This window comes from Dermochelys coriacea, chromosome 1, assembly GCF_009764565.3.
Source record: "Dermochelys coriacea isolate rDerCor1 chromosome 1, rDerCor1.pri.v4, whole genome shotgun sequence".
In the NCBI taxonomy this organism is placed as follows: Eukaryota; Metazoa; Chordata; order Testudines; family Dermochelyidae; genus Dermochelys; species Dermochelys coriacea.
This window is the reverse complement of record NC_050068.2, coordinates 151,890,532-151,916,651: the sequence shown is the minus strand read 5'-3', so window position 1 is coordinate 151,916,651 and position 26,120 is coordinate 151,890,532. Positions and strand designations below refer to the sequence as shown.

The following is a 26,120-nucleotide window of genomic DNA, read 5'->3' as shown; positions in this document are numbered from 1 at the left end:
GAATGTGGCCCAAGTGTAAATTACTAAGCTATTTGTCCTCTGAAAAGATTAAATGACTTTATATAAAGTTTGCTTGGTATAAAGACACTGTGCATGATAACTCCATAATATTTGTAATATATAGCACTTAATGTAGTGTTTTATGTCTTCAAAGTCTTGGACAGACATTGACTAAGAACTTTTTGCCTGATCTGAAGCCCATTGAAATCATTGGAAAGTTTCATTCTGACTTAAATAGGTTTTAGTCAAACCCCTAGTCAGTAAGCACCTTTTAATAATACTTAGCTATTATATAGCATTTTTATCCATAGAAATGCTTTAAAAAGGGGAAAGTAAGTTTCACTGTCCCCACTTTACGGTTGCAGAAACAGTCACAGAGTGCTGAATAACCCAGTTGGTCAGTGTAGAGCTGGGAATAGAACCCAGGTCTCCTGATTCCTGTTATTTACAACTGGCTTAATGCCTATTGCTTTTACAGTTTGGCAGAGCACCATCATGGAGTAACTCTAATTTTTGCTTAAAAAAAAAAAGTTACTGCATCCAGATGCTTCAGGTATAGAGGGAGTCTCAGTATGAACATCATCAGTTCTAAGGAGCAACTCAAGTACTATGAAAAATGTTTCTACAGACCCTCTTTCAGGCTTGGTGGAGCCCATTCTACGTCCTTGGAGCTTCACCCAGCAACCAAAGATCTCTCCCACTTGACCTAACTCTTACCTAGGATAGCAGAATTCTAACAGAGCTTTGGAACGAAAATCAGATCGGAACTTAAGACGGCACAGCAGTAGACAGTAAATATGAAATTTTTAACTCTTCTATCATTAGAGAGAAGGGGTAACAGATGGCCAGATTAGATAACTCAGACTGACGTAAAAAAACAAAAGGTGGAAAACTGAAAAGTGTTAAAACAAAGGAACTCCTTTATAAAAGAATGGATTGCTGTATTTAGGATTGAACAGACTGAGAACCCTGTGCTCATAAAACTAAGTCTGGGTGCCTGGGAAGGATTTTCTTTTCTTTAACTGTTAGGCTGTCCAGAAAGCTGTTATGTAATACTGAGGTGGCGAAATCTCTTGTGATGGAGATAATGCCATGGTGAACCTTGGAGCACTTGATATAGTGCCATGTATTTCTAGTATTCAGTACAATGGTTCTTTTCTTGTGATGTAGCTCATACAAACCTTTTTGCATATTTGCACTGGTTTCCTATTCTGTCCCCTCACTCTCCATTGGAGGAGAGCATGGACTTACATGTATCCCATTAATAGGGCCAGACTTTGCTAATTCCCCTGCAAGCAACTCCATTGATGTAATAGTGATAGAATTGGAGTTGTGATTCATTGACACCTCTCAGAATCAAGTTTTGTTTTGTTTTTCTCCTTGACAGACTCCTCGCATAGGGAAACTTTACAACTCTCATTTGTTTTATTTATATTTAAAACAAAAGTCCAAAAAGCAATGGGTGCTTTACAAATCATGAAAGCATGAGAAAATAACTTGGCCCAGCCTGCCTTTTAGTGAGAATAGTATGAATCCTGCTCCGTTTTGTATTTCCCTCAGGAGATGGTGAGCTCTACACTTTTGGAGAACCTGAGAATGGGAAGCTAGGTTTGTCGCCTGAACAACTGAAAAACAATAGGGTTCCACAGCCTGTCCTGGAATTTTGGAAGGGTTAATAAGGTTGCTTGTGGTGGAGGACATACGGTGGCACTACAGGTATGCAAACTAGTTGGCTTTTCTCTAATCCTGTAATTAAAAGAATCACTTTACTTGTTAGAGCAACACTCTTATGAAAATGTCAGACAATGCCTAGAGATACTTTTCTTCTATCTTATTACCTGAAATGAAATCTGTGTTTTTTTTTTCCCGTGAGTTCTACAAGAAAGCCTCCCTTTGTGAAATTTTAAATAACCTTGAATATGTGTTAATTAGTGAGTCACTTTTCTGACTATAACCACTCTTTAATGGCTATAAAGAAAAATGTATGATCTACTGGGAAAAACACAGAACTGGGATCCATGAACTGATTATTTCTAATCTATTCCTGCAGGAATTCTGCATATCTGAAGATATTCAGAATTCATGTATCCTGCAGAATTTTTTTTCTGAGAAAATACATTTCTGCCAAAGAAGTGCTGCAGTTCCACCTTTTGTCCACCAGAGGCCACTGTGGTGCCAGAACAGCCAGCCCCATAAACCCCGCCAGCTGTTCTGGCACCACCACAGCCTCTGGTGGACAAAAGGTGGAACTGCAGCACTTCTTTGGCAGAAATGTGTTTTCTGCAGAAAAAAAATTCTGCAAGATGCATGAATTCTGAATATCTGCAGATGTGCAGAATTCCTGCAGGAGTAGATTAGAAATAATCAGTTCATGGATCCCAGTCCTGTATTTTTCCCAATAGATCATACATTTTTCTTTATAGCCATTAAAGAGTGGTTATAGTCAGAAAAGTGACTTTTCCAGAATTGTTTCAGAGTAGCAGCCATGTTAGTCTGTATCCGCAAAAAGAAAAGGAGTACTTGTGGCACCTTAGAGGCTAACAAATTTATTTGAGCGTAAGCTTTCGTGAGCTACAGCTCACTTCAACTGCAGCACTTCTGGGGCAGAATGTATTTGGGGGGGGGGGAATTCTATGCATGCCCAGTATTGCAGAATTCACCCAGGAGTAGAAGTTCATCACAGCATCCTGCCTGTAGAACCAGGTTACAACAGAGTGAGGCACACAGGACTGCTGGGGTGGGGAGGGGAGCGGGGTCACAGACTGGGGTTCAGAATAGCTAGGGGGGAAAGACTGGGGCACGGGCTCCAGACTTAGTGGGCTCACAGCATTGAGCCTGGCGACAGGTGGGGGGACTGCAGGGACACGTGAGGATGGGGAGGAGGCTGCAGAGACCCATGTGGATGGTGGTTGCGGGGGCAAGAGCAGATGTGCCTGACCTGAATGGAGAAGGCTTGGGTTCAGCTAGGGTCTCATGGGAGAGGGTCCCCAACTCCCTAACAATCCCTTCCCTATCCCCAAAAAACCCGTTCCATACTTCTTACACCCACACCCAACAATCCTCCAGGTTCACTCCAGACTCCTTCCCTCTCCCTCAGCTCCTCTGTTACCCCTGACTCCCCCAAGCCTTTACACTGCTTCTGACAGTTCTATATTGTAATTTAATTTAATTACTCAAAGTTCTGTATTAATATGCTTAGTGAGGAATCTATTTGTCAAAAAAAATTATCAGAATCTTTTTTTTGGGGGGGTCTGTATTGTTACAGACATAGTTGCTGACATATATTTTTGAAATAAACTACTAAAATAATTGAAACTGGCATGATTATATTGTGTTATTTTGACAAATAAAATGTGCAGAATTTTAAAATATGGTGTGCAGAATTTTAAATTTTTTGGCACAGAATTCCCCCAGGAATACCAATTGTAGCTCCAACACTGTGGCTTTAGGCAAGGTACTTAATGTGTCTGCCTCCATATATATGATACTATTATATAATACTTCATAGGGATTTTGAGAGAATGTATTAGTTGTTTGTACCATGCTATATAGTTTAATAACTATTACAGTGGGTTATTGCTAAACTAGCTTTTCAAAGAGAAAAGTGACACTACTAGCTCTTCGCTTTCATATTTCTAACTTTGGGCATTTTTATTATTTTTTTTTTTTTACTGGGTTTATCTCTCTTTATTACCAATTTTTTAAATTAGATTGGTTAATAATTCTTCTATTTATACTTTAGCTCAATCCTGAAAATATCCCATCACCTGCGAGGAGCAGGAAGCTTCTTGAGTGAGTAGGTCTAATGCCATCAGTTTACACAGAATCTAAGCTTTTAGCTAAAACAAAAGAAAAGTAAGATTATGTCTCACAGACTCATCAACTTTAAGGTCAGAAGGGACCATTGTGATCTAGTCTAACCCACCCACTCCTGAAATAGATCTCTGTCCTCTGTCTAAGTTACTGAAATCCTCAAATCATGGTTTGACTTCAGGTTACAGAGAATCCATCTTTGACACTAGTTTAAACCTGCAGGTGGCCTGTGCCCCATGCTGCAGAAGAAGGCTAAAAATCCCCAGGGTCTCTGCCAATCTGACCCAGGGGAAAATTCCTTCCCAACCCCAAATATGGCAGTCAGTTAGATACTGAGCATATGGGCAAAACCCATCAGACAGATACCTGGGAAAGAATTATCTGTAGTAACTCAGAGCTCTCCCCATCTAGTGTCCCATCACCAGCCACTGCAAATATTTGCTTCTAGCAGTTGCAGATCGGCTACATACAGCGATGAGCTGCCAGAATCTTAACAACGGGTTCCCTCCTCACCCCACGTTGCCCACCCCCACCCCCCGGGACTCATGCTCCATCCAACCCTCCGTGTTCTTTGATGCCCCCCCCGGACCCTGCCCCATCCACCCCCCTCCACTGTCCCCTGACTGCCCCCAGAACCGGGCAGGAGGGTCTCGTGGGCCACCGTAGTGGGTGTCCACCCACCCCTAAGAGCCAGAGGGACCTGTTGGGGGGGGCGAGGTGGGGAGTCCCGGCATTACTTACCTGGGGCAGCTCCCAGGAAGCATCTGGCAGGTCCCTCTGGCTCCTAGGGGTGGGGGAGCATAGCTGGGGCAGAGTAGGGAGAGCGGCCACTCCCCCACTGATCACATCAAAAGTGGTGCCTTGGGCGCCGACTCCCTGGGTGCTCCGGGGCTGAAGCACCCACGGGGAAAATTTGGTGGGTGCAGAGCACCCACTGGCAGCTCCCCGTCCCGCGCCCGGCCCCAGCTCACCTCTGCTCTGCTCCGCCTCCTCCGCTGATGGGCTGCCCCGCTCTGATTCTCTGCCCCCTCCCCCGGCTTCCCGCGAATAATCTGTTCGGCGGGAAACCTGGGAAGGCTGAGAAGCTGGCCACGGCTTCCCGCTCAGGCTGAGGGTGGCGGAGGTGAACTGGGGCGGGGAGCGGTTCCCCTCTGCGGCCCCCCCTCCCCTCCCGGGTTACCTACTGCGGCGCGGGTGGCCCTCTTCGCACCCCCCTGCCCCAGCTCCCTTCCGCCTCCCTGGGCCTGAGCGGGAAGCCGCGGCCTGCTTCTCAGCCTGCTCCGGCTTCCCACGCAAACAGCTGATTCGCAGGAAGCCTGGCGGAGTGGAGAAGCAGAGCGGGGCGGTGCGTTCAGAGGAGGAGCCGGAGGTGGAGAGGAGGTGAGCTGGGGCAGGGGGTGGGGCAGGGAGTTGCCGGTCGGTGCTCTGCACCCACCAAATTTTCCCCTTGGGTGCTCCAGGGCTGGAGCACCCATGGAGTTGGTGCCTAAGGCGCCACTTTTGGCCGGTTAAATTTAGAAGCCCTTTTAGAACCTGTTGTCCCTCGCAGAACAACCGGTTCTAAAAGGGTTTCTAAATTTAACAATCTGTTCTAGCGAACTGGTGCGAACCGGTTCCAGCTCACCACTGGCTACATGCCCTTGTAGGCAGTCTCATCATACCATCCCCTCCATAAATTTATCAAGCTCAGTCTTGAAGCCACTTAGGTTTTTTGCTCTCACTGCTTCCCTTGGAAAGCTATTTCAGAACTTTACTCCTCTGATGGTTAGAGCCTAAACTTGTTGATAGCCAGTTTATATCCATTTGTTCTTGTGTCCATATTTATACTTAACTTAAATAATTCTTCTCTCTCTCTGTTGTTTATCCCTCTGATGTATTTATAGAGACCAATCATATCTCCCCTCAGCCTTCTTTTGGTTAGGCTAAACAAGCCAAGCTCTTCAAGTCTCCTGTCATAAGGTAGGTTTTCCATTCCTCAAATCATCCTAGTAGCCCTTCTCTGCACCTTTTCCAGTTTGAATTCATCTTTCCTAAATGATCTGGGAAACCAGAATTTCACAAGGTATTCCAGATGAGATCTCATCAGTGCCTTGTACAATGGTACTAACACTTCCCCGTCTCTACTGGAAGTACCTCGCCTGATGTAGTCTAGGACTATGTTAGCCTTTTTCACAGCTGCATCACATTGACGGCTCATAATCATCCTGTGATCAACCAATACACCCCAGTCTTTCTCCTTTGTCGCTTCCAATTGATACGCCCCCCAGTTTATAACAAAAATTCTTGTTGTTTAGTCTCCAAAGGCAAGATGTTGCACTTTGCACTATTAAATTTCATCCCATTTCTATTAGTTCAGTTTACAAGATCATCTAGATCTTCTTGTATAACTCATCTGTCTCTAAAGATTATGATAAAAAAGCTTTAAGAACATGAAGCAAGAATAACAGGCACAGCAGCTGTGAAGCTGTGTGAGAGCAGATACTATTGGTGCACTGTTTGGCATGAAGGGACAGATCCTGAGTATACCCTGTTCCTTCACCCCACTGGCAGGCTGAGTAAGGCCCATATCACTCCTAATACTCCATGAATGCAAATAACTGCTTTCTACCACCTATTTCTGAGGGCTCCCTCTTCAGGCTCAGGATGGGGAGAGCAGAAGTGACCAGACTCCTTATTCCCTCCTCTTATTGTCAGCTGTGATGCTGTTCTTTTTAGAAGTTCAGCAAATAGAACAGATTTTATTGAAGATCTTAATGGTGTTGCTACTGCCTATAGATGATACCCAATCAAGCAAACCAAACATTGTGCGAAGACAGAATATACTATGGTGCAAGAAGCAAGCAAGGAAAAAAGGAATTGGGCAATATAATTGAATTAACTGAAGTTCAGCTGCCCAAAATGATCTGGGAAAAATTAGTTTTCCTGAGGAGAAAATTAAGGCAGCATGCAGAGCTCATTTTCAAAGGTCTCCTAAAATTCAAAGTTGAGGAGGTAAATAGGAGTTATAGGCTAATCTGGATAGGGAAGGGATATTTGTAATATTTGGATAGCTCTCCTTTGAGCTCTCTCATTATGCAAACACATTCTTGGAATGTGCCTGCATGCTTCACACAAACCTGGATCCTTCTAGAAATCTCTAGCCATCGGGGAATGCATGGATCTCATCTTGAGTCATGGAACACTCCTATAAGGAATCATGGTCCTCCTACATCTTCATTTCCTCTAGCCACCATCACAGCAAATCAAAAATGTGAAAGCTTCCTGGACTCTTTGGCTACAACTGCTTCATCTGTAATTGCAGCTACCACTTTGAGGTGAGATTTGGAGGAAGTGTTCTGTATTGATACTTATTGACATGTATAAAAGGTGGAGATTTCATAAATAAAGTGATAGAGAAGAAAAAAGATTGAAGTCTTTGGTCATTTGCCAAACCTTCTTAAAACTATTTCATATATCACAAATCCTCTCAACTTGCTCCAAAGCCAGACTGACGAGAAGAAATCTCAAACCTTATTTTGGCTCGAAAAAAATATAAAACCCTATTGTCAGAAGCACAGTTATGCTGCTTGAAACTTTGAGCCTTTTTCTGCTGTCAAACACAATGCTTGAGTCCTAACTCAAACTGTCTTGAACTTATCCCATTTTACTAAGTTTTGGAGGGGACCATCTTTATTCAGTTTTGGTGGCATGGAATGGAATCATGTCCTAAGAGTAAGTGTTCAGGATAGTTTGGAACAGTTTTGCTATGCACTCTACCAAAACTTCCTCCCTTTCTCATCCCTTTACAGGGATCCCGTTCATGAGAAACTGCTGAGGGATGTAGTCATAGAGAAGGGTTATCTCGAGTTGAGTAACAGAAGTGATTCCTCAGCTGTACCAGAGACCGAGATGCTGTTCCCAATACTTCCTTAGCCCTAATGGTTTTTGTTTGGTTGGGTTTTTTGGGGGTATCTTCTATTATAGGCTCAAGCACTCTGAAAATTCAGAATATTGGCCTTGGCCTCAATAGTTGCATTACAAATCTCAGGGATGATTTGCCTGACCCTCTTGTTTCTATGTATTCCATAAAGACTGCTCACAGGAAATACCTTATTTTCTGTGTTGAAGAGGATCATTACCTGTATTTGATTTTTCTTTTGCATCCATGTTCTTTAGCAAATGTCTTACTGTGGTGGCAACTCACTTGAGAAAGCAGTGCGTTCTTTTTTTTTCATTCCATTGCAACTGACTACTGAAAGCACAGATGTTCAAAGAGGCTTAAATTGCCTTAGAGAAGAGTATGTTCCATACTTCGGTTTAGACTTAGTGAAAAATATGATAAAACATCCAGCTTCACTTAAACTCATTATGTTCATCAGAGCAAGGATGACAAAGGTCTATTTGTCTCCAGAGAAACTTCAAGACATATTTGAATATTGTTAAGGCTATTAGAATTTATGGCATCATGCATCCTAGGAAATCCATTTGCCAAATTGAGGGTGAGACTTCACTTCTGGCTAAAAAAAGTATCTGCTTCAAGAATAATCTGTATTCATATAGACTTCGTATGGAAAGTCTAGGTATCTATCAGTTATTCTTCTGTTAATTGGAATTGAGGGATCTCTTTCTGATTTCTTATTTTACTTTAGTTGTTAGCGATCTCTTTCTGGATATTTTTCCTAGCACTGAATCTTCCAGCAGAGGGAGCTTTAATATTAAATTTAGTAGGAAGATAACTTTTTATAAAATATTCTGTATACTTAAAAAAAAAAGTCTTACTCTTTATATTTCATGGTCTTTTGATTTTGCAGAAGTGACCCTTAAAACTGTTTTAAAAGAGTGATGAGGGGAAAAGATATCCTGAAGGCAGAAATAATTTTTTTCTCAGCTTTGTGTTACAATGCCTGATCCTGTATTCTTTGTTGACCTGAAGTTGCAATTAAAGTCAATGACTATGTTGGGCTAGTAATGCCAGGTCTGCTCCACTTCTATTTTCTTCCCATCTCTCTTCTTCTCCCACAATAGAGACAAGATGAAGGTGGGAGAGTGGCTGGGAGATAGCGCTGGAGTAAATGTAATGTGTGATTTGTGTTTAAATGTGCTACCAGTTTATTGCTCCTCTGAGAATGCAGCAAAAAAGCATTCAGTTACTGTATATAGATGGCTGGTGTATCCTCCACAGGGATGGGAGGAGCTTGTGCTTGCCCTGCTTCTGGTGCTATGGTGTGGCATCTACCTCCGTGGGTCGGAGGAATTCCTGTCCCTGTGCTGCAGTCTGGCTTTTACCCCACAAGTGGGAGGAGCACCTAGTCGCCCTGCTGCTGGTGTGCAGTGTGACTTCTACTTAAGTTTGATTTCCTTTGGGAATACAATGTACATTCAGACATACTCACTTCCATTCAGAAGTCTTGAGTTCTCTCTTTCTCTTGGTAGCGAGATATGTGGCTCCTTTACTTCCACTTAAAAAATCATCGGCTATTTTCAACATATGCAAACATTAAAACTATTTTAAATGCTTTTATTTAGCTGCTGAATGTAACCTTGCCATCTGAATTACCTTGATTCTTGAACAGAGAGAAACTTTCTAAAAGCAAACGTTCCTGACACCTGCTGGTGGTTGTATGGATAATGTATATGAAGAGGAAAATTAAGCCTGGAGTCTCCTGATACACTGCAATAACAACATTGTCAGTGTTTTTTAATATTTAAGCAATACCAGACCTGCAAACATCTGGATCGTACATCATAGAGTTTTGCATATGGCAAGAAGTTCAAGAGTAAGCTGTTGAAGAGGAAAATATACATAATGATTTTTTTTTTAAATAATTGTGGGCTTGTGTTGACCTCAGCTGTAATATACAACGTATAATTTTCATTGGCTGACTTTCACATGTGCATTTAGTCAATAGCTTATTTTGCAAGTACACCATGAAACAAAATATGTAGCAGCTCGTACCAGTTTATATTCTATATCAGCGGTTCCCAAACTTGTTCCACCACTTGTGCAGGGAAAGCCTCTGGCGGACCAGGCTGGTTTTTTTACCTGCCGTGTCCTCAGGTTTAGCCGATTGCGGCTCCCACTGGCCGTGATTCACTGCTCCAGGTCAGTGGGAGCCGCTGGAAGCGGCGGCCAGTATGTGCCTTGACCCGGCCCGCCAGGGGCTTTCCCTGCACAAGCAGCAGAACAAGTTTGGGAACCACTGTTCTATATGTTTAGTTAAATCTTTCGGAGGAAGGGTGGTTTTTTCATGTGATGTTCCTTTTGATTTTTCTCTTTCACTGTGATTACACTTTATGAATTGATAAAACATAAAACTTTTTTTCATAAAGTTGGAGTGTGATTTGATTTATGTTTTGCCAGTAGTGGGGAGGTCATAATTAGGACATATTAACTGTTTGTTTACTTTCCATGTACAATTTTCAGAAACGGATGTATATACCTTTGGCCTTGGACAATATGGGCAACTTGGACATGGTACGTTTATTTTTGAAACGTCGGCACCAAAGGCTGTTGAACATCTGAAGAGGCATAAAATATGTAACATTGCATGTGGGGAAAATCATACAGCTGTAATAGCAGGTATGTATGCTGAAACTTCTGAAATGTACTTAAAATGATAGGGTATTATCATTTATGATATGGAATTTGTTTATTATAAAATGAGCACAGTGAGGAACAAACATGCAGATTTCATTTAAGGTTAAGTGACTGCCCAATCCAGTGGTCAGTGGAAGAGCCAGATTGGAAATTAGGAATTCTGTTTTTGACTTTCTGTATATGCGTATTCCTGTAGACCACCCTGCCTCTTAAGGAAGCTGTAGCCTCACAAAGTCCTCCCTAATACTCATGCATGAGTCTCAGTTTTGCTATACAGTTGTATTGTATTTTTTATTAGTATTTTATTTTTTGATTATCTAGACTAACAATCCCAGATAATACTTTTGTCTGAAAATGTATTGATCTTCTGGAAACATATTCAGCAGTTTAAAAATCATACAAATCTTTGTTCAGATTCAATTTTTGAAAATGAAATACACCTTGCCTTCAAAATGTATTTAATTCTACTCTTATGTTATAACAATTTTGTCATGTGCTTTTAATGCACCTTCTACATTAGTAACATGATTCTTTTTCCATGTAGACAATGGCCTTATGTTTACTTTTGGAGATGGACGACACGGCAAATTAGGACTTGGAGAAGAGAATTTTACTAATCAATTCGTACCCACCTTATGTTCTAATTTCTTGAAGTTTACAGTCTGTTTGGTAAGGCTTTGCTTTGTTCTTTTTTCTCAAGCTTTGAAATGCTTATGCTTTGTAAAATAATTTCATATCTTATTAAAGGAAATCTGACAGTTTAAAATCATATTTATAATATTTCCTTACAGTATTTTATTAATACTGTAGATTAATACTGAAAGAATGTTAAAATGTTTTGTTTTATTTACCACTTCTCATTCTACTGCTTCACTTCTTGCTCTGTGATCAGTTTGGACCATAAAAATAGACTTGTCAGTTTTTCTTTCAGATTATGTGCTTGCACAACACTGCAATGTTTAGGTTGCAAACACTTCAAAGGAATCCATAAATTACAGACAATTTTTTTTTTAAACATTTTGGTAGTTTTAGTTTTAGGAATAGCCTTCTACCCAGTGTGTGGACCTAAACCACCTGGTATGTATCACTTTAATATCACAGATTATTTACAATGTAGGTTATTTACAAAAGTTTAATCAAATGAAAATGTATTAGTTTTTTACTCCAAACATGATGAGAAAAGAGAGGCAATATTGTTCTTTTAGGTTATTGTTTTAGTTTTTCTGCTGGTATTGAGGAAAATTGCTGTAATGCTAGCTCCAAACATTCAGAAATTGAGTCAGGCCCCAAAAGATCAATTAAACAAACAAAACCAAAACCGTTTTGAGTTCTTTTTATTTGCTTCTGTTTTTTGGGCCATCAACATGCCACTTAGGTCATGTTTTCAAGCTTTTCTCTATAGCTATGAGGGCTAGAAACTTTTTAAAAAAAAGAAAGCTGAGATTCTCATGTAATAATGTCTCCCAGATTGGCTAGGGCTCTAAATAAAACATCAAATATTATGAGACTTGTGGTGGTTTTCAAGAGATGGTAACATTGTGTATATGTCATATTGGCTAACTTCAAAATGATTTACTAAACTCCTTTGAAAATTGATGCAGAATTTGTTGCTTGTTTCTAGAGAGTTGGCTAGTTCTATTCTGTTTTACAATATATTAAAAAGTTTCAATCCATTATATATTTTAAACATCAGTGATTACAGTTTGTACTTCAACATACTGAAATCTGTAACTTAGTGTGGAGCAAAACATTTGGATCTTCTAACCTGTTTCTTAGTCGTTGGTCCAGAAGATGAATGCAAGTCAATGAGATCCTTTTGTGTTTACACTGTAGGTTGCTTGCGGTGGCTGTCATATGCTAGTTTTTGCCACTCCAAGGCCTAAAGGGTCTGAAGAAATATACGAAGATTTACGTGAAAACTGTTTGGCTGCTACTATCTCTAAACTGGGTGGTGATTCATTAGTAACTAACACCTTGCAGAGAACGTTATCGGCTCGAATGCGGCGGAGAGAGAGGGTAAATTCAGATCTAACTATTTCTGACATTTATTAAGTTTCCATGATTTTTTTTACAGGAAAAAAGACTTTTAAATTTTTTTTTTAAATTATAACTTACACTCACTAGATAAATATCCCTCTTTGAAATAAATGTTTGTATTTCAAGGTTCTTCTTTGAGTAATGTTCCTGTGAGGGCTCCACTTCAGGTGTGCCTGAACCCTGCACCTTTAATTGGAGATTTTAGTAACAGTGCCCATTCAGCCCATGCATGTGCTCCATACATCCTTGTGCCTTGCAGCAAGACTGGATGGGGCTGTGCAGACAAACTGCCCTCAGTTCCTTCTCAACTGTCTTCAGCCTGAGACAGTGTCTTCTGTATGCCTGTTCTCTTTATTATTCAGCAGTTAGTTAGTTATTTTATAGTGTTTGTAGTTGGAACAGTTGTTCCCTTTTTTCTTTTCCTTTCTCTTAAAAAATAATATTGATGGGAAAGATTTCCCTATTTAGGGGTCATTTTTTGTTATTTTGCTTGGGTAATCCAGGTTCCCCAGGATTTAAAAGGTGCCTCTATTGCTGCAAGGCTGTCCCAATCAGGCATTCTCAGTGCCTCCATTGTTTGTGAGATACTCATCTTCCCAGTAAGTATATAATCTGCACTTCCTTCAACAACAGATCCTGAAAAAATAGGGAGATTAAGTTTAAACTCCTGATGATGGAGCAAGCCTTAAAACTGGCTTCAGATCCAGGGACGGAAGACCACCCTGTATACTGATCTCCCAGAACAGCTGGTGCCCCATCCACATCAATATCCTGGTCACTGGAGGTCGACAGAGATGGAGGCAATATCATGGCACTGATTGCATCTATGGCACCAAAGACCTCAGCAAAGGTAGCCTTGACATCAGCCTCTATTCAGAAAGAAATAAAGAGTAAATCTCTGAGAAAGTCTCAGTCACTGGTGCACAAGAAGGCTACGAAGACCTCAGGTCCCCAGAGGAGTATCGTGCAGGGTCCAAGTGATTCCGATACTGCAAAGACAGGGAAGACAGCTTCAAGGAGTCAGTCCTCAAAGACTGACCGAAGTCCTTACCGAACTCAGGTATCATACCCAGAGCTATAGACACTCTTCCAAGAAGAATTCTAGTCTCATCCCTGAACATAGAATCATAGAATCATAGAATATCAGGGTTGGAAGGGACCCCAGAAGGTCATCTAGTCCAACCCCCTGCTCAAAGCAGGACCAAGTCCCAGTTAAATCATCCTAGCCAGGGCTTTGTCAAGCCTGACCTTAAAAACCTCTAAGGAAGGAGATTCTACCACCTCCCTAGGTAACGCATTCCAGTGTTTCACCACCCTCTTAGTGAAAAAGTTTTTCCTAATATCCAATCTAAACCTCCCCCATTGCAACTTGAGACCATTACTCCTCGTTCTGTCATCTGCTACCATTGAGAACAGTCTAGAGCCATCCTCTTTGAAACCCCCTTTCAGGTAGTTGAAAGCAGCTATCAAATCCCCCCTCATTCTTCTCTTCTGCAGACTAAACAATCCCAGCTCCCTCAGCCTCTCCTCGTAAGTCATGTGCTCTAGACCCCTAATCATTTTTGTTGCCCTTCGCTGTACTCTTTCCAATTTATCCACATCCTTCTTGTAGTGTGGGGCCCAAAACTGGACACAGTACTCCAGATGAGGCCTCACCAGTGTCGAATAGAGGGGAACGATCACGTCCCTCGATCTGCTCGCTATGCCCCTACTTATACATCCCAAAATGCCATTGGCCTTCTTGGCAACAAGGGCACACTGCTGACTCATATCCAGCTTCTCGTCCACTGTCACCCCTAGGTCCTTTTCCGCAGAACTGCTGCCGAGCCATTCGGTCCCTAGTCTGTAGCGGTGCATTGGATTCTTCCATCCTAAGTGCAGGACCCTGCACTTATCCTTATTGAACCTCATTAGATTTCTTTTGGCCCAATCTTCCAATTTGTCTAGGTCCTTCTGTATCCTATCCCTCCCCTCCAGCGTATCTACCACTCCTCCCAGTTTAGTATCATCCGCAAATTTGCTGAGAGTGCAATCCACACCATCCTCCAGATCATTTATGAAGATATTGAACAAAACGGGCCCCAGGACCGACCCCGGGGCACTCCACTTGACACCGGCTGCCAACTAGACATGGAGCCATTGATCACTACCCGTTGAGCCCGACAATCTAGCCAGCTTTCTACCCACCTTATAGTGCATTCATCCAGCCCATACTTCCTTAACTTGCTGACAAGAATGCTGTGGGAGACCGTGTCAAAAGCTTTGCTAAAGTCAAGAAACAATACATCCACTGCTTTCATCAGTTGATGCCGGCCACTTAGAAGTCTGTGATACTGAGGACGGCTTGACTGGTGTAATTGGAGTATACTCATTCCCATGCCAAGCACTTGGTGCCAGCTACATCAGTATCGAAGTCGTCCTGCACAGGTTCTTGCTTGGGTCTGTCGTTGATGCCATTAGTACCGCAAGAATTTAGATACTCTAAGGATCATCTGGTATCTTCAGAGTCAGACACTCCTCTGCTAACTGGTACTGGGGGTTACCCTCCTCAAGATTTACTTGGTCACTGACCCCTCCCATCATCCAGAATATCATACTCACCCTCGTTTACAACACAAGCAGAACAGTTATTTTCCCTCCTCCCCACTTGGATATGTTGAAAAGGACTCTTAGGACTCTCAAATCTCAGGACAGTCTTCCCCTGTCTACTCTAGAACACATTGCTGCCTCTCCTACACTGAGGTATTGGAGGAGGATAGACCTCAAAGGACACCCATGTGGCAAGAAGAGAGATGGTTGCCTCCACCTATCCCATATGCCCCCCCACCAGTGGCCTTGTTGGGAGCTGTGGGCATTCTGTCAACAATATGTGATGAAGTTATCACACCACCAAAGGGAGCAAAGAAGAGTACGTTCCCCAACCACCTGTGGCACCATAAATGCCAGAGGAGGAAACCTTTGTGGAGTTGGACTCAAGGGCAGACAAGGAGGTAACACCTCTTACAAATATTTCCTCCTCCTCGTCTGAAGAAGTTGTGTTGCCTCCACTATCTTCTCTGGCAGATGACTTCAGGTAGTTACAGGAGCTGATGAAATTGATGACACACAGTTCAGGAGTCACACCATAAACTCTTACATATTTTACCTATGTCAAAATTCTTGAGGATTGCCATTCCGGTCAACAAAGCTCTTATGGAACCTGCTAAGACCGTTTGGCAAACCCCAGCTACTGCACTGCTTATCCGCAAGAAGGTGGATAAAAAGTATTATGTCCCTTTCAGGAAATCATAATTTCTGTTTTCTCACCTAGTGCCAAATGCTCTCGTACTGAAATCTGTTAATGAATGGGGCAAACAATATAGCTCAAAGTCCACCCCATACAGCAAGGACCACAAGAAGTGTTATCTTTTTGGCCATAAATCTTCAGCCGCACTTCACTTTAGAATAGTAAACCATCAGGTGCTCAGGGTGAAGTATGCCTATTTGAATTACAACAAATTTAATTCCTTTATCGATCATCTGCCAGAGAAACATTGTGACCAATTTAAGGTCATTATTCAAGAGGGTTAGTTCCTAGCAAAGACATTGCTCCAGGTCTCCTTGGATGCTTCAGATACTGCAGCACAGTCTGAGAAAAATGTCTTGGGCTGCGCTGTAAGGCTTCCCAGGATAGGTCCAGAGTACCATTGAGGACCTTCCCTTTGATATTCACAAGCTCTTTGCAGACTCAGTGGATACATCTTTCCACATTTTAAAGGACTGAAAGCCATGCTGAGATCCTGATTTATACGTCTGTAAATAAGAGGAGATTTAGTAGCTCTCAGAACGCACAAAGATCATGCCCAGCCCTCAATTCAACTTACCATACGTCATCTGAGCCCCTGGCCAGGAAACCAAGTTTTGTGACTCTTGACCTACAAGACACGTTTTCATGTCGCTATTCACCTTTCACATAAGAGGTTTCTTCATTTTCTCATCAACAACAAACACTTACTAATATCACATGCTCCCTTTCAGGCTATCTTCTGCTCCAGGTTATTCTCAAAGATTCTGGTGGTAGTTACCACCCACTTACGTCTTCTGGGTCATTTCCCCGTATCTGAATGATTTGTTGATTGGGGAGGATCTTATCAGGAACTGTTGGTGGCTGTAAAGATGACATGTTCTCTGTTCCACAGCCTGGGCCTTCAACTCAGCCTCAAAGACTGTTTTGACTCCAGTAGAGTGTCTAGACATCATAGGAGCTTGCCTGGATGCAGTGACAGGCAGAACATGCGTCTCTTCCAGCAGCTATCTCGTGCTGAGTCTTATCTCAAGGATTCATGGCAGTCCTCAAGTAACAGTAAGAGATTGTCATCGACTGCTGGGGCACACATCGTCTTGTGTCTTTGTAGTGCAACGTGCCAGATTACATTTCCAAGGTCTCCCTGGATGGCTTTGAATGGTTTACAAATCAAGCAAGCACATTCTAGACAGGTTAGTGTCTGTTCCCCATTGGGTTCTGTGGTCACTCAACTGATTGAAGGACCTGACCAAAACCTGTACAGGTGTTGCGTTCTTTTAGCATCCTCCTACCATAATGATAATGACAGATGCTTCAATGTTGGGTAGTGGGATACATCTGGGACCTCAGCAGATACAGGGCAAATGGTCACTACAAGAGCAGCTCCTCCTCCTCATCAATTGTCTGGAAAATTGAGAGTGGTCAAAAAGATAATGACAGGCAATGTGGAATACACATACTATATCCATCGTCTGGGAGGATCACACTCCCCATCTCTGTGCTGAAGTGATCAAAACTCTGGCATTGGTGCATAGCCAACCAGATAGTCATTGCAGTTTCTTTCCTCCCTGATAATCAGAATACCATGGCAGATGTCCTCAGCAAAGATTTCTTCCTAAATTACCATTGGTAACTGGACTCACGAGTCCTTGACACAGTATTCATAGATTGAGGGTTCCCAGAGGTTGATCTGTTTGCAACAGCAGCCAATGCAAAATGCATCAAGTATTGCTCCAGAGGGGTCTCAGTCCCTAGCCCATAGGAGACACTTTTTTCATTTAATGGACAAGGGGTCTTCTCTATGCTTATCCATTGACACCGTTATTGTTGAAGGTTCTCAACAAGGTCATACAAGATCAGGCAAGGTTGATAGTGCTTGCACCAGTATGACTGAGACAAGTTTGGGATCCCTGTCTAAATAGACTCAACTCTTGATTTCCATAGCATCTTCCAGTCATTTCTCGTCTGCTGACTCAGGATGCTGGTTAAACACTTCACCCCAACCTGCAGATTCTGAGGCTTCAAGTATGGTTCCTCAAAGGTTTTCTGAAGTAGAGGTATCCTGTTCATCAGAAGTACAACATGTTTTATTAGATCAGTTTTTTTCATTGCAGGGCCCGCGAGCCAGTGGTGGCTCCCATCGACCCTAAGTTCCCTCTAAGCTGTGCAGCTGCGCAGCAGGCTATAAATAGCCACGCAGCAGCTCTAAAGGGCCATGCAGCAGGGACCTGGAGAGGAGAGAGGTAGGGTGTGGGCAGGAACTGCAGAGGGAGCAAGTTGTGGCTTGCAGGGCTGCAGGGGGGTTCTCCTCCCAGCCCCAGAGCTCCGTGCTGCTGCAGGGGTGAGAGGGGCCCTTCCCCCGGAGTTCCGTGCTGCCTACTGGCAGGGGGGAGAGAGGATCCCTTCCCTTGGAGCTCCATCCTGCCTGCTGGCAGGGGGGGAGAGGCCCCAGCCCTGAGCCCCCAGCCCTGAGCCTCCTCCTGCACCCTAAATTCCTCATCCCTAGCTGCAGCCCCCTCCCACATCTCAAACCCCTCATCTGCAGCTCCACTCTAGAGCCCTCACCCCCAGCCAGTGGGGTGAAAAGAAAACAGAGGAACATATGGACCAATGAACATTTGGACAGCCTTACTAGGATTGCGATGACAGATTACAAATACTGCATGAACGAAGTCAAGGAGGAACGGGCACACTTTTGCTCATCCAGTTTTTAAAGTAAATTTTGCATTATTCTGCTCTCAGAAAGTTTACTCGCATAGGTGCCTTTTTAATTCCATATATTTTTCTAGTTATTTTTTAAAAGGAGTATTGTTTTATTGTACAAGTAGATTTTGTTTTAGTTACATGAGTGGCTCTGTAACATTACATCATTAAAGTTAGTGAGCAGTGTGTTAATTTAGTAGCTGATGTGGCTCTTACATTGAAGGTTTTTTGCTAAAGTGGCCCCCACTTCAAAAATAGTGAAGAGCACTGTATTAGATAGTAGAAAAATCTACAAGAAATACATACCTCCTGAAATGAAAATATCATCTTTGGTGTAACATTCAGATCTCACTGACTCACTCTTCTCTTTTCATGGTATTTTGATTACCTGTTGGAATTGAAAACATCAGGATTTTCTGTGAATTCCATTCGGGTCCACTTAGCTTCAATAACAGCTTTTCACTTTATCTATAGGGTTTTTTTTTCCAGTCTTTGCTCACCCAATCATGGCAAGATTCCTAAGAGGTCTGTTGGATCTCTCCCCTCAAATCAGAGATATTATTTCCAGTTGGGACCTGAACCTAGTTCTTAATTGCCTCATGAAACATCCTTTTGAGCTGCTAGCTGTGTGTTCTTTATTAAATTTATCAATTAAGACAGCTTTCCTGGTGGCCATCATGTCTGCCTTCAGGGTTGGAGAATTGAGGGCTTTAATGGCAGGCTCCCCATTTATGGTATTCCCCAGAGAAAAAGTGTGCTGCAGCCCCTTTCAAGATTTTTACCTAAGGTGTCATCAGAATTTCATATTAAACTATTTATCTCCTGTTTCCCCCCACTCCCCTGCCAAACCTCATTGATGTCAGGAAGCTATATTCTATATCCTAAATGTTAGGAGGGTATTAGCCTTTTATCTAGCTAGGACCAGGCTGTTTAGATCTAGATTGCTTGTATCCATTGTAGACAGAAACAGGAGATTGGTAATTTTGAAACAGAAGGTTATCAGAATGGATCTCCAGCTGTATTAAGGTCTGTCACAACCAAACTCGGGTTCCGTCTCCTTCAGGAGTGATAGCACATTCCATAAGAGCACTATATAAAATCCATAGCCTTACTTAGTCATACCAGTTGCAGAGATCTGTGGAACATCAACATAGTCCTCTGTTCATACTTTTTCTAACCATTATGCCTTCGTTCCTGCTGCAAGATCAGATGCTGCAGTAGGCAATGCAGTTCTTCCCTCTGCTCTGAACCTCCTGCCTCCTGAAGGGGTGCTGCTTGGGAGTCACCTGAAGAGGAGCACTCACAGGGACACTAATTGAAGGAGGAGAGGTTATTCACCCTGTGCAGTAACTGGAGTTCTTTGAGATGTGTGTTCCTGTAAGTGCTTCACTACCTGCCCTCCTTCCTTTCTGCTTTGGAGTCTCCCTGGTGGGAATTTATGGTGGAGAAGGAACTGAGGATGATTCACTTGTGCAGCCCCATATAGCTTGAATGTGGGGCAGAAGGACGCATAGGATGCATGTGCGGGCTGAACAGGCATTGCCATCAAAATCTCCAGTCAAAGGTGCAGGGCGCAGGCACACCTGACGTGGAGCACCCACAGGGACACACATCTGGAAGAACTCCAGTTACTGCACAAGGTGAGTAACCTCCACTTATTTGATGATGGGGGAAACATGGGTAATTGCCCTGTTTTGCTTTTTTATGATCTGTAGTGGCCTGAAATTTAACAATGTGTAAGAGCCTGCTGCTTTTTGTTCCTCTCTTTAGAGATATCAGGAATGTCGAATCTCACCTTCCCTGTTTTCCCAGAGGCTTCCTTTGGAGGCCCCTGAGAAGTAAATTAGACGATTTGTTGGCTGTTTATCTAATGTGTGAGTTAAATAGGTGTTTGGTTTTTGTTTTCTTATCCTGAATAAAAATCACTTCCTCTTAAGTAATAAGGTTTTGCTTCCTTGATATCTGTGGTGTCATAAAACCACCAGTTCTCCAGTTGTCCATAGTGTCTTAGAGGGGAAAAAAAAACAGTGTAGAGAACACTTGAATTTATAATATAAAAAACAGGAAAAGAAAAAGGGGATGAGGTTAGCATTGGGGAGGAGAATCTTCTGCGGCCTTCTTTATACATCATGAAGAAACAGGAAATCACACAAGCCCATTTTTCTTTAGAAACCAGCTTCCAAGCTTTGTTTATGCTACTCTCTGATGCTTTTATTATGTATAATGTAATGAAACATACCATAATATTTCTACAGATTCTTACATTTGAAAAGAGTATAGAAATGTGCGAACCTTTTGACCTGAATTTTGACCTATTCAAATTACTTTTAGCTTAATATTAAAAAGATATATCCCTTGAAGGAGATTGTGCCCTTTTGATACCTTTGACTTTTGAAATCGAGTTTCCATTCTATAGAACGTAGATAAATACAAAAAAAAGGGAAAATATTTTATGTACTTAAATTGTGGATTAAATAAACTCTCATTCTTTTAAAATCATAATGGAAGCTTTTTTATTGTTGCTTATTTTAAGATATTGCACAATTATTTGACTATTGTGTGGAAAGCATCAGCTTAATATACCTGTCCATTTTTTTAGGACTGTAAATAATTGACATGTACAAACAGCTTTTATCATACTTAATTACAGTATTTGCTAAGCAAATACTGTAATTAAAGTATGAGAAGGTGATATTCTCTTATCAGCCTCAGAATGTTCTCAACATTTTCTCAAATATTTTTTTTAAGGAAAAATCTCCAGAACAGTTTTGTCGAATGGTGCGAACGTTACCTCCATTGGGAGAAGGCTCCCTAAAACCTTCTTTACGTGCTGCCAGCAACACTGTCCCACTCAGTTTACCCACAACAAACCATCCTGATGTAATGGAAGCAAATACAAATAAAGCCATTGAATCCACTGTGAACTGTGAAACAGGTAAAACATAATGTTTCTGCTCGTTGTTGTCTTCCAAGCGCTACATATATACTGTTTGTACTTTTGTGAGAGAAGCACTCATCTGAAGAAGGGATCTTCACAACTTGCAACTGAGCACTACACCTGGGTCTCAACCCAGTGTTGGCTGGTCAGACTCTGAGAGAGCACAAAAACAAGGGCTGGGAAGTAGTGCCAATGCTAGGCTGGGGAATCTGTTCCTCCCCAGCCCTTTTGTGGAAAAGATATTTAAGGATTTCATGGGGGGGCTAATTGAAAGAAAAAACAGCTGCTATTGTTTATGTATAGTTCCTGCTATCTAAAGACCTCAAACATGCATGAGTTTAGCCTCACAACAGCCCTGTAAAGTAGGTAATTGTTACCCTCATTTTATAAATAAGGAAACCGCAGCACAGAGTGATTAAGTGATTTGTCCAAGACATTACATGTGTCTGTGGCAGAACTAGGAGGAGAACCTGGGTCTTTCCCAATTCTGTACCTTAACCACAAGACTCTTTCTTCCTTGGAAGTACAATATTACTAAAAGGCTCACCCAAAAGGAACTTTGCTCCAAGTGACTCTTTTGCATTGAAAATCTGCAAATACAAGCTGAGACCTGCAATATCCTGGGATGCATTGGTCTGCTAGACTTCATCCTAGGCTTAACCTAAACTCATGTGGAGGAGCTGCCACCTGGGGTTAGGGGTTGGGGCATGTCTGGGAGCTAAGGCACCATCTGTATAAGGATAATACTTCCCTACCACTTAAGGGTGATGTTTGACTTGCTATACATCACCTGCTCCAATTTATTGTACTTATTGTTTATATTTTTTATTTTCTTGTTTTATTTTTAAGAAGATCGGAAGCAGGAAAAAGATAAACCTGAAGAAAGTACCACAGAGGAAGATTCAGATAAGGAAAGTGATGACAGAAGCCTTGGAAACACAACTGATGTTCTAAATATGGTAAAATATCTACTACTAAAATTGTGGCTTAGCAGTCATTTTCAGGGAGAACATAGCAGTAAAATTGTTTGTGATATGGCTGTAATAGAAGTAGTCACCATACCTTGGTACCCCCAAGTTCTGGGGACTCCCTTTATGCCAGCACAGACCCCAGTCTGGGGCATCTGTTACTACAAGGACCACAATCCCTTTATGTCCTTGGCATGTTTGAGTTAGTGGACTCCACCTCTTTGTTTTCCTCCTCAGAGAATAGGACTTTTCATGTCTCCCAGGATGGACAATTGGCATTTGTTCCTTGAATATTAAAAATTACATCCAAATTATAATTGTGTTTAAACCAGATAGCATTCATTCAAGAAAGAGAGAGAAGAAAAAGATAAAAACAAAAAATAAAATGGTAGCATGAACTTTATTCTCATCTAAGCAAGAACTGCACAGAACTCTGCTAAAATGTACTAGCCATCTTAGTTGCAAAGGCTGAAGGTTGGTAGTGATAACCATACTCACTAGTGTCTATATGTGAACCTCTTGCTTTTTCTTTTTCCTAATTGATTCATCATAGGAGCCTGTCATGGGGTGCGGCCCTCATAGCCAGACTGCAGTCTCCTCCCAGTCGCGCTGGGGATTAGCTCAAGGCCAACACCCAAGTCCCCAGCCAGGCCTGCACACTGGCAATCTGTCTCTGCTCCCACATACGGCTCCTCTCTCAGCTTCCAGAACTGCAGAGTCCTCTTTGCAACTTGGCCATCTGGATTTCCCCCTTCGGGTGTGGGGGAGGTGTTGCGGGTTGGGTATCTCTGTCCAACAGTCCAGCCATTTCCCCAGTGGCAAGAGAGGGGGACAGGAGCCTGCCCACTACTCCAGACCCCAATCCAGGAATTCGGTAAATAGCAGCCTCCTGCTGCTCCACTGTAACCTCTGTCGATGTTGCTCTATTTCCCTGGTCAACTTCCCCGTGATTCCAGCACTTCCTTCACCCTCACCTCAGGGCACTCAGCTGCTCAGTCCCAGTAGCCAGCCACTGCTCTATCCAAGGTGCTTACAGTTTTCTCAGCCTTCCAGGGATGCAGTCCTTACTCCCTGGGCTCCCAGCAACAACTGCCCCTATTCTGTCCTGCAGCTCTTTTTTTTTATCTGAGCCTGCCAGGCCTGGATTGGTTGCTCCCAGCAACTCCTCCCTGATTGGCTGTGCTTCATGCAGCCTCTCTGGGCCACTCGGAAGACACCTCCATTGTTTCATCTGTGGTGGGGCCTGGTTAACCCCTTCTGTGCCTGTGTGGGGTAGGCACCCCATTACAGCACCCATCAAGCTGTTGCTTTTGCATATATCTGAAAAATTTTGTGTCCCTGATGACAGGAAGAAGCTGTTTTATAGTCAGCCCGTCATTCTTTTTGTTCAAACACCCCCACCTGATCAAGACACCTAGCCATCCTTGTTTTACCAGGACAGTCTTGGTTTTTCACATGAGGTCCCTTAATCCTGAGGACTACTATAGAGATGCTTGAAATGTGCTGACCTCTCATTTCATCATTGAAAATATTTGGATATTTTTATTATTACAAAAAGTTTGTTCAAGTGGTATTGGTATAAAATATTTTGTGTACCACTAATTCTCATCACACAGTGAGTGTTTCATGCTGCCATTGTTCAAGGCTACAGCATGTTATAATTTGTGATGTGACAACATTACTTTGCAGAGGGAAGACAGAGGATTCTACCTTTTTTTTTTTTTTTTTTAAATATGCTCCTGGCACAGCTTTTTTGATACAGGTGGAGGAAGTTAAAGAAAGGATCCCAAATATGGAGCATTTGAGTATTTCGCAACCCTAAAACATGTTGCCATAATAGTTTTGGGGGCGGGGTTTAAAATAATTTTTAATGCATCACCTACATATCTTTGCCTATCCTATCCAGGCACACTAGAGCATGTCCCAGCCCCATCCATTGTTTAGGAATTGGTGAATCCAGATCAGCATTATGGAGAGGCAATAGTGTAGTTTTTTTACTTCAGGGGATTTAAGCACATGTTTAAGTGCTGGGCTGAATTGGCGCCATAGTGAACATACTGTATCTATGTTCCCAAATGTGCTTTGGTTGATGCAGTGCTTTGCAGGAGCCATTATTAGTTTGGCCAGAGTTCCTTGCTAATTTAATCATTTAAAATTTTTAAAAAAGTGTAGTCATTTACATACAAAAAAAGAAAAAATATTTAAAAATTTTTTTTCCCCCCAAAAGTGCTCCACAGATAATATTTTGGGAATTTCTTCTGTAAAAGCAAATTAGATATAGTAGCAATGGAATAAGAGAGAGAGCTTTATTTATTTTTTAAAAAATACCATATTTGTAAAAGAATGGTAAAAATACTCCATACATATTTGGTGTAAAAATTGCCAAATATACAAATAAAATAGGTCTTGAAGAATTTACTGACACATGAAGAAATCTCTTTAAACTATCTTGCATTCATCATGTACTGTCTGTATGCCAGGCATATTTTCACTTTTTGTATACTGAGTTGTGGACAAATTCAGAAATACCTTTCTGTTAAGAGACTGATATAGAAGTAGTAGAAATATATTTTTAAATAGCTGTTTGAAAAGATATCTGTTTCAGGAAAATGTATCAAGATGGAAATAGAAATGATTATTCTTCCTGGTGCTAAATTATCTGTTTACAGCACCAGCTACTCCAATTCTAAATGGCAGCCATGACTGTTTTTTGTAGGCCCCAAAGGCATGAAAAGCCTTGGTGGTGGTTTTTTGATGGCGTTAGTAGAAAGGATATGTGGGTATTTATATTTTTAAAAAGCTCTCTTAGAAACTAAAATGTTGTTGGTTCAGGGGAAAATCAGCAGTTCTGTACATGGTTCTGATCATGGGATTAAGTGTTAGTTACTGCCATTCAATTGGAGATTGATCTTGTCGCAGCAGTGACAGATTTCCTTTCTAAAAGAGAATTGATTGTGACCATGGGAGAAAATGAAGATCCCCCCTTTTCATATTTAAGTAAAAAAGGCACTACACTAGTGGTCAGAAATCTGTGATGCATGGAGGGTGGCTTCAAAGTATACTTATTGTTGGTTACAGAATGGCGAACTGTTGGTTCATTAAAAGCTGAATTGAACTGTTTGCTAAAAATGGTAGTTTTACAGTCTCTTTCCTTAAGCTGTGTGCATAGTGGTATTAAGATGTTCACATATTTCATGATACCATGCTGTAGCTGTTTTGGACCCTGAGACTGCCTCAGTTTCCCCTGTGTGGTGTTCTCAAAACTGCATTGTGACTCTTGGAAATCAAATAAATGTGGGGGTTAATTTGTAAAACATCACAGTTGAAATTGTAGCTTTCATCTTAAATGAAAACACGTTTTTCCCTGACTCGACAGTTTCTTCAGATCCTTGTTGGGCTCAACAGTTCTTTTGCAAAATCCAGGTCTTGCTACATTTCTTCACGCCTTTTCCTCTTAAGGATTCTGCCCCTCCCCTTATTGCATCCAGCTCCAGTCTGGTGGCTGGTGTGGAGAGACCGTCCTCTGGTAGTCTTTGACCTTGTATCTCCTGCAGGACCTTTTTGCTCCCTGCAAGATCTCCCTTAACTGAGCTGCTTGCTGGCCTTTTATCTGCAGGCTATCACCTGATCCCTGCCTTCAAACCTTTCTCTTGGGAGGCCACTAATTAGTCTCAGGTAACACCAAGCCTTCATCTTCCCTAAAGGTCCATGCTGCCCTGTGATGCATACCATACATATTGGGTTAGATGCAATCATTAAGCTTCATATTAGTGACTGTTTGAACACAAGAAACTTTGGCTT

The 26,120-nt window shown here is 42.0% G+C and overlaps 1 protein-coding gene across 1 annotated transcript in view; it reads left to right on the top strand.

Moving 5' to 3' along the window:
* Window positions 1-26,120, top strand: part of RPGR (retinitis pigmentosa GTPase regulator) — a 99,350-nt gene that overhangs the window by 27,844 nt on the left and 45,386 nt on the right. The window contains 8 exon segments of the mRNA XM_043505639.1: window positions 1,561-1,667; window positions 1,669-1,716; window position 2,968; window positions 10,217-10,372; window positions 10,935-11,059; window positions 12,224-12,406; window positions 21,162-21,348; window positions 22,201-22,310. Of these exon segments, the coding sequence (XP_043361574.1) occupies window positions 1,561-1,667; window positions 1,669-1,716; window position 2,968; window positions 10,217-10,372; window positions 10,935-11,059; window positions 12,224-12,406; window positions 21,162-21,348; window positions 22,201-22,310 (917 nt within the window).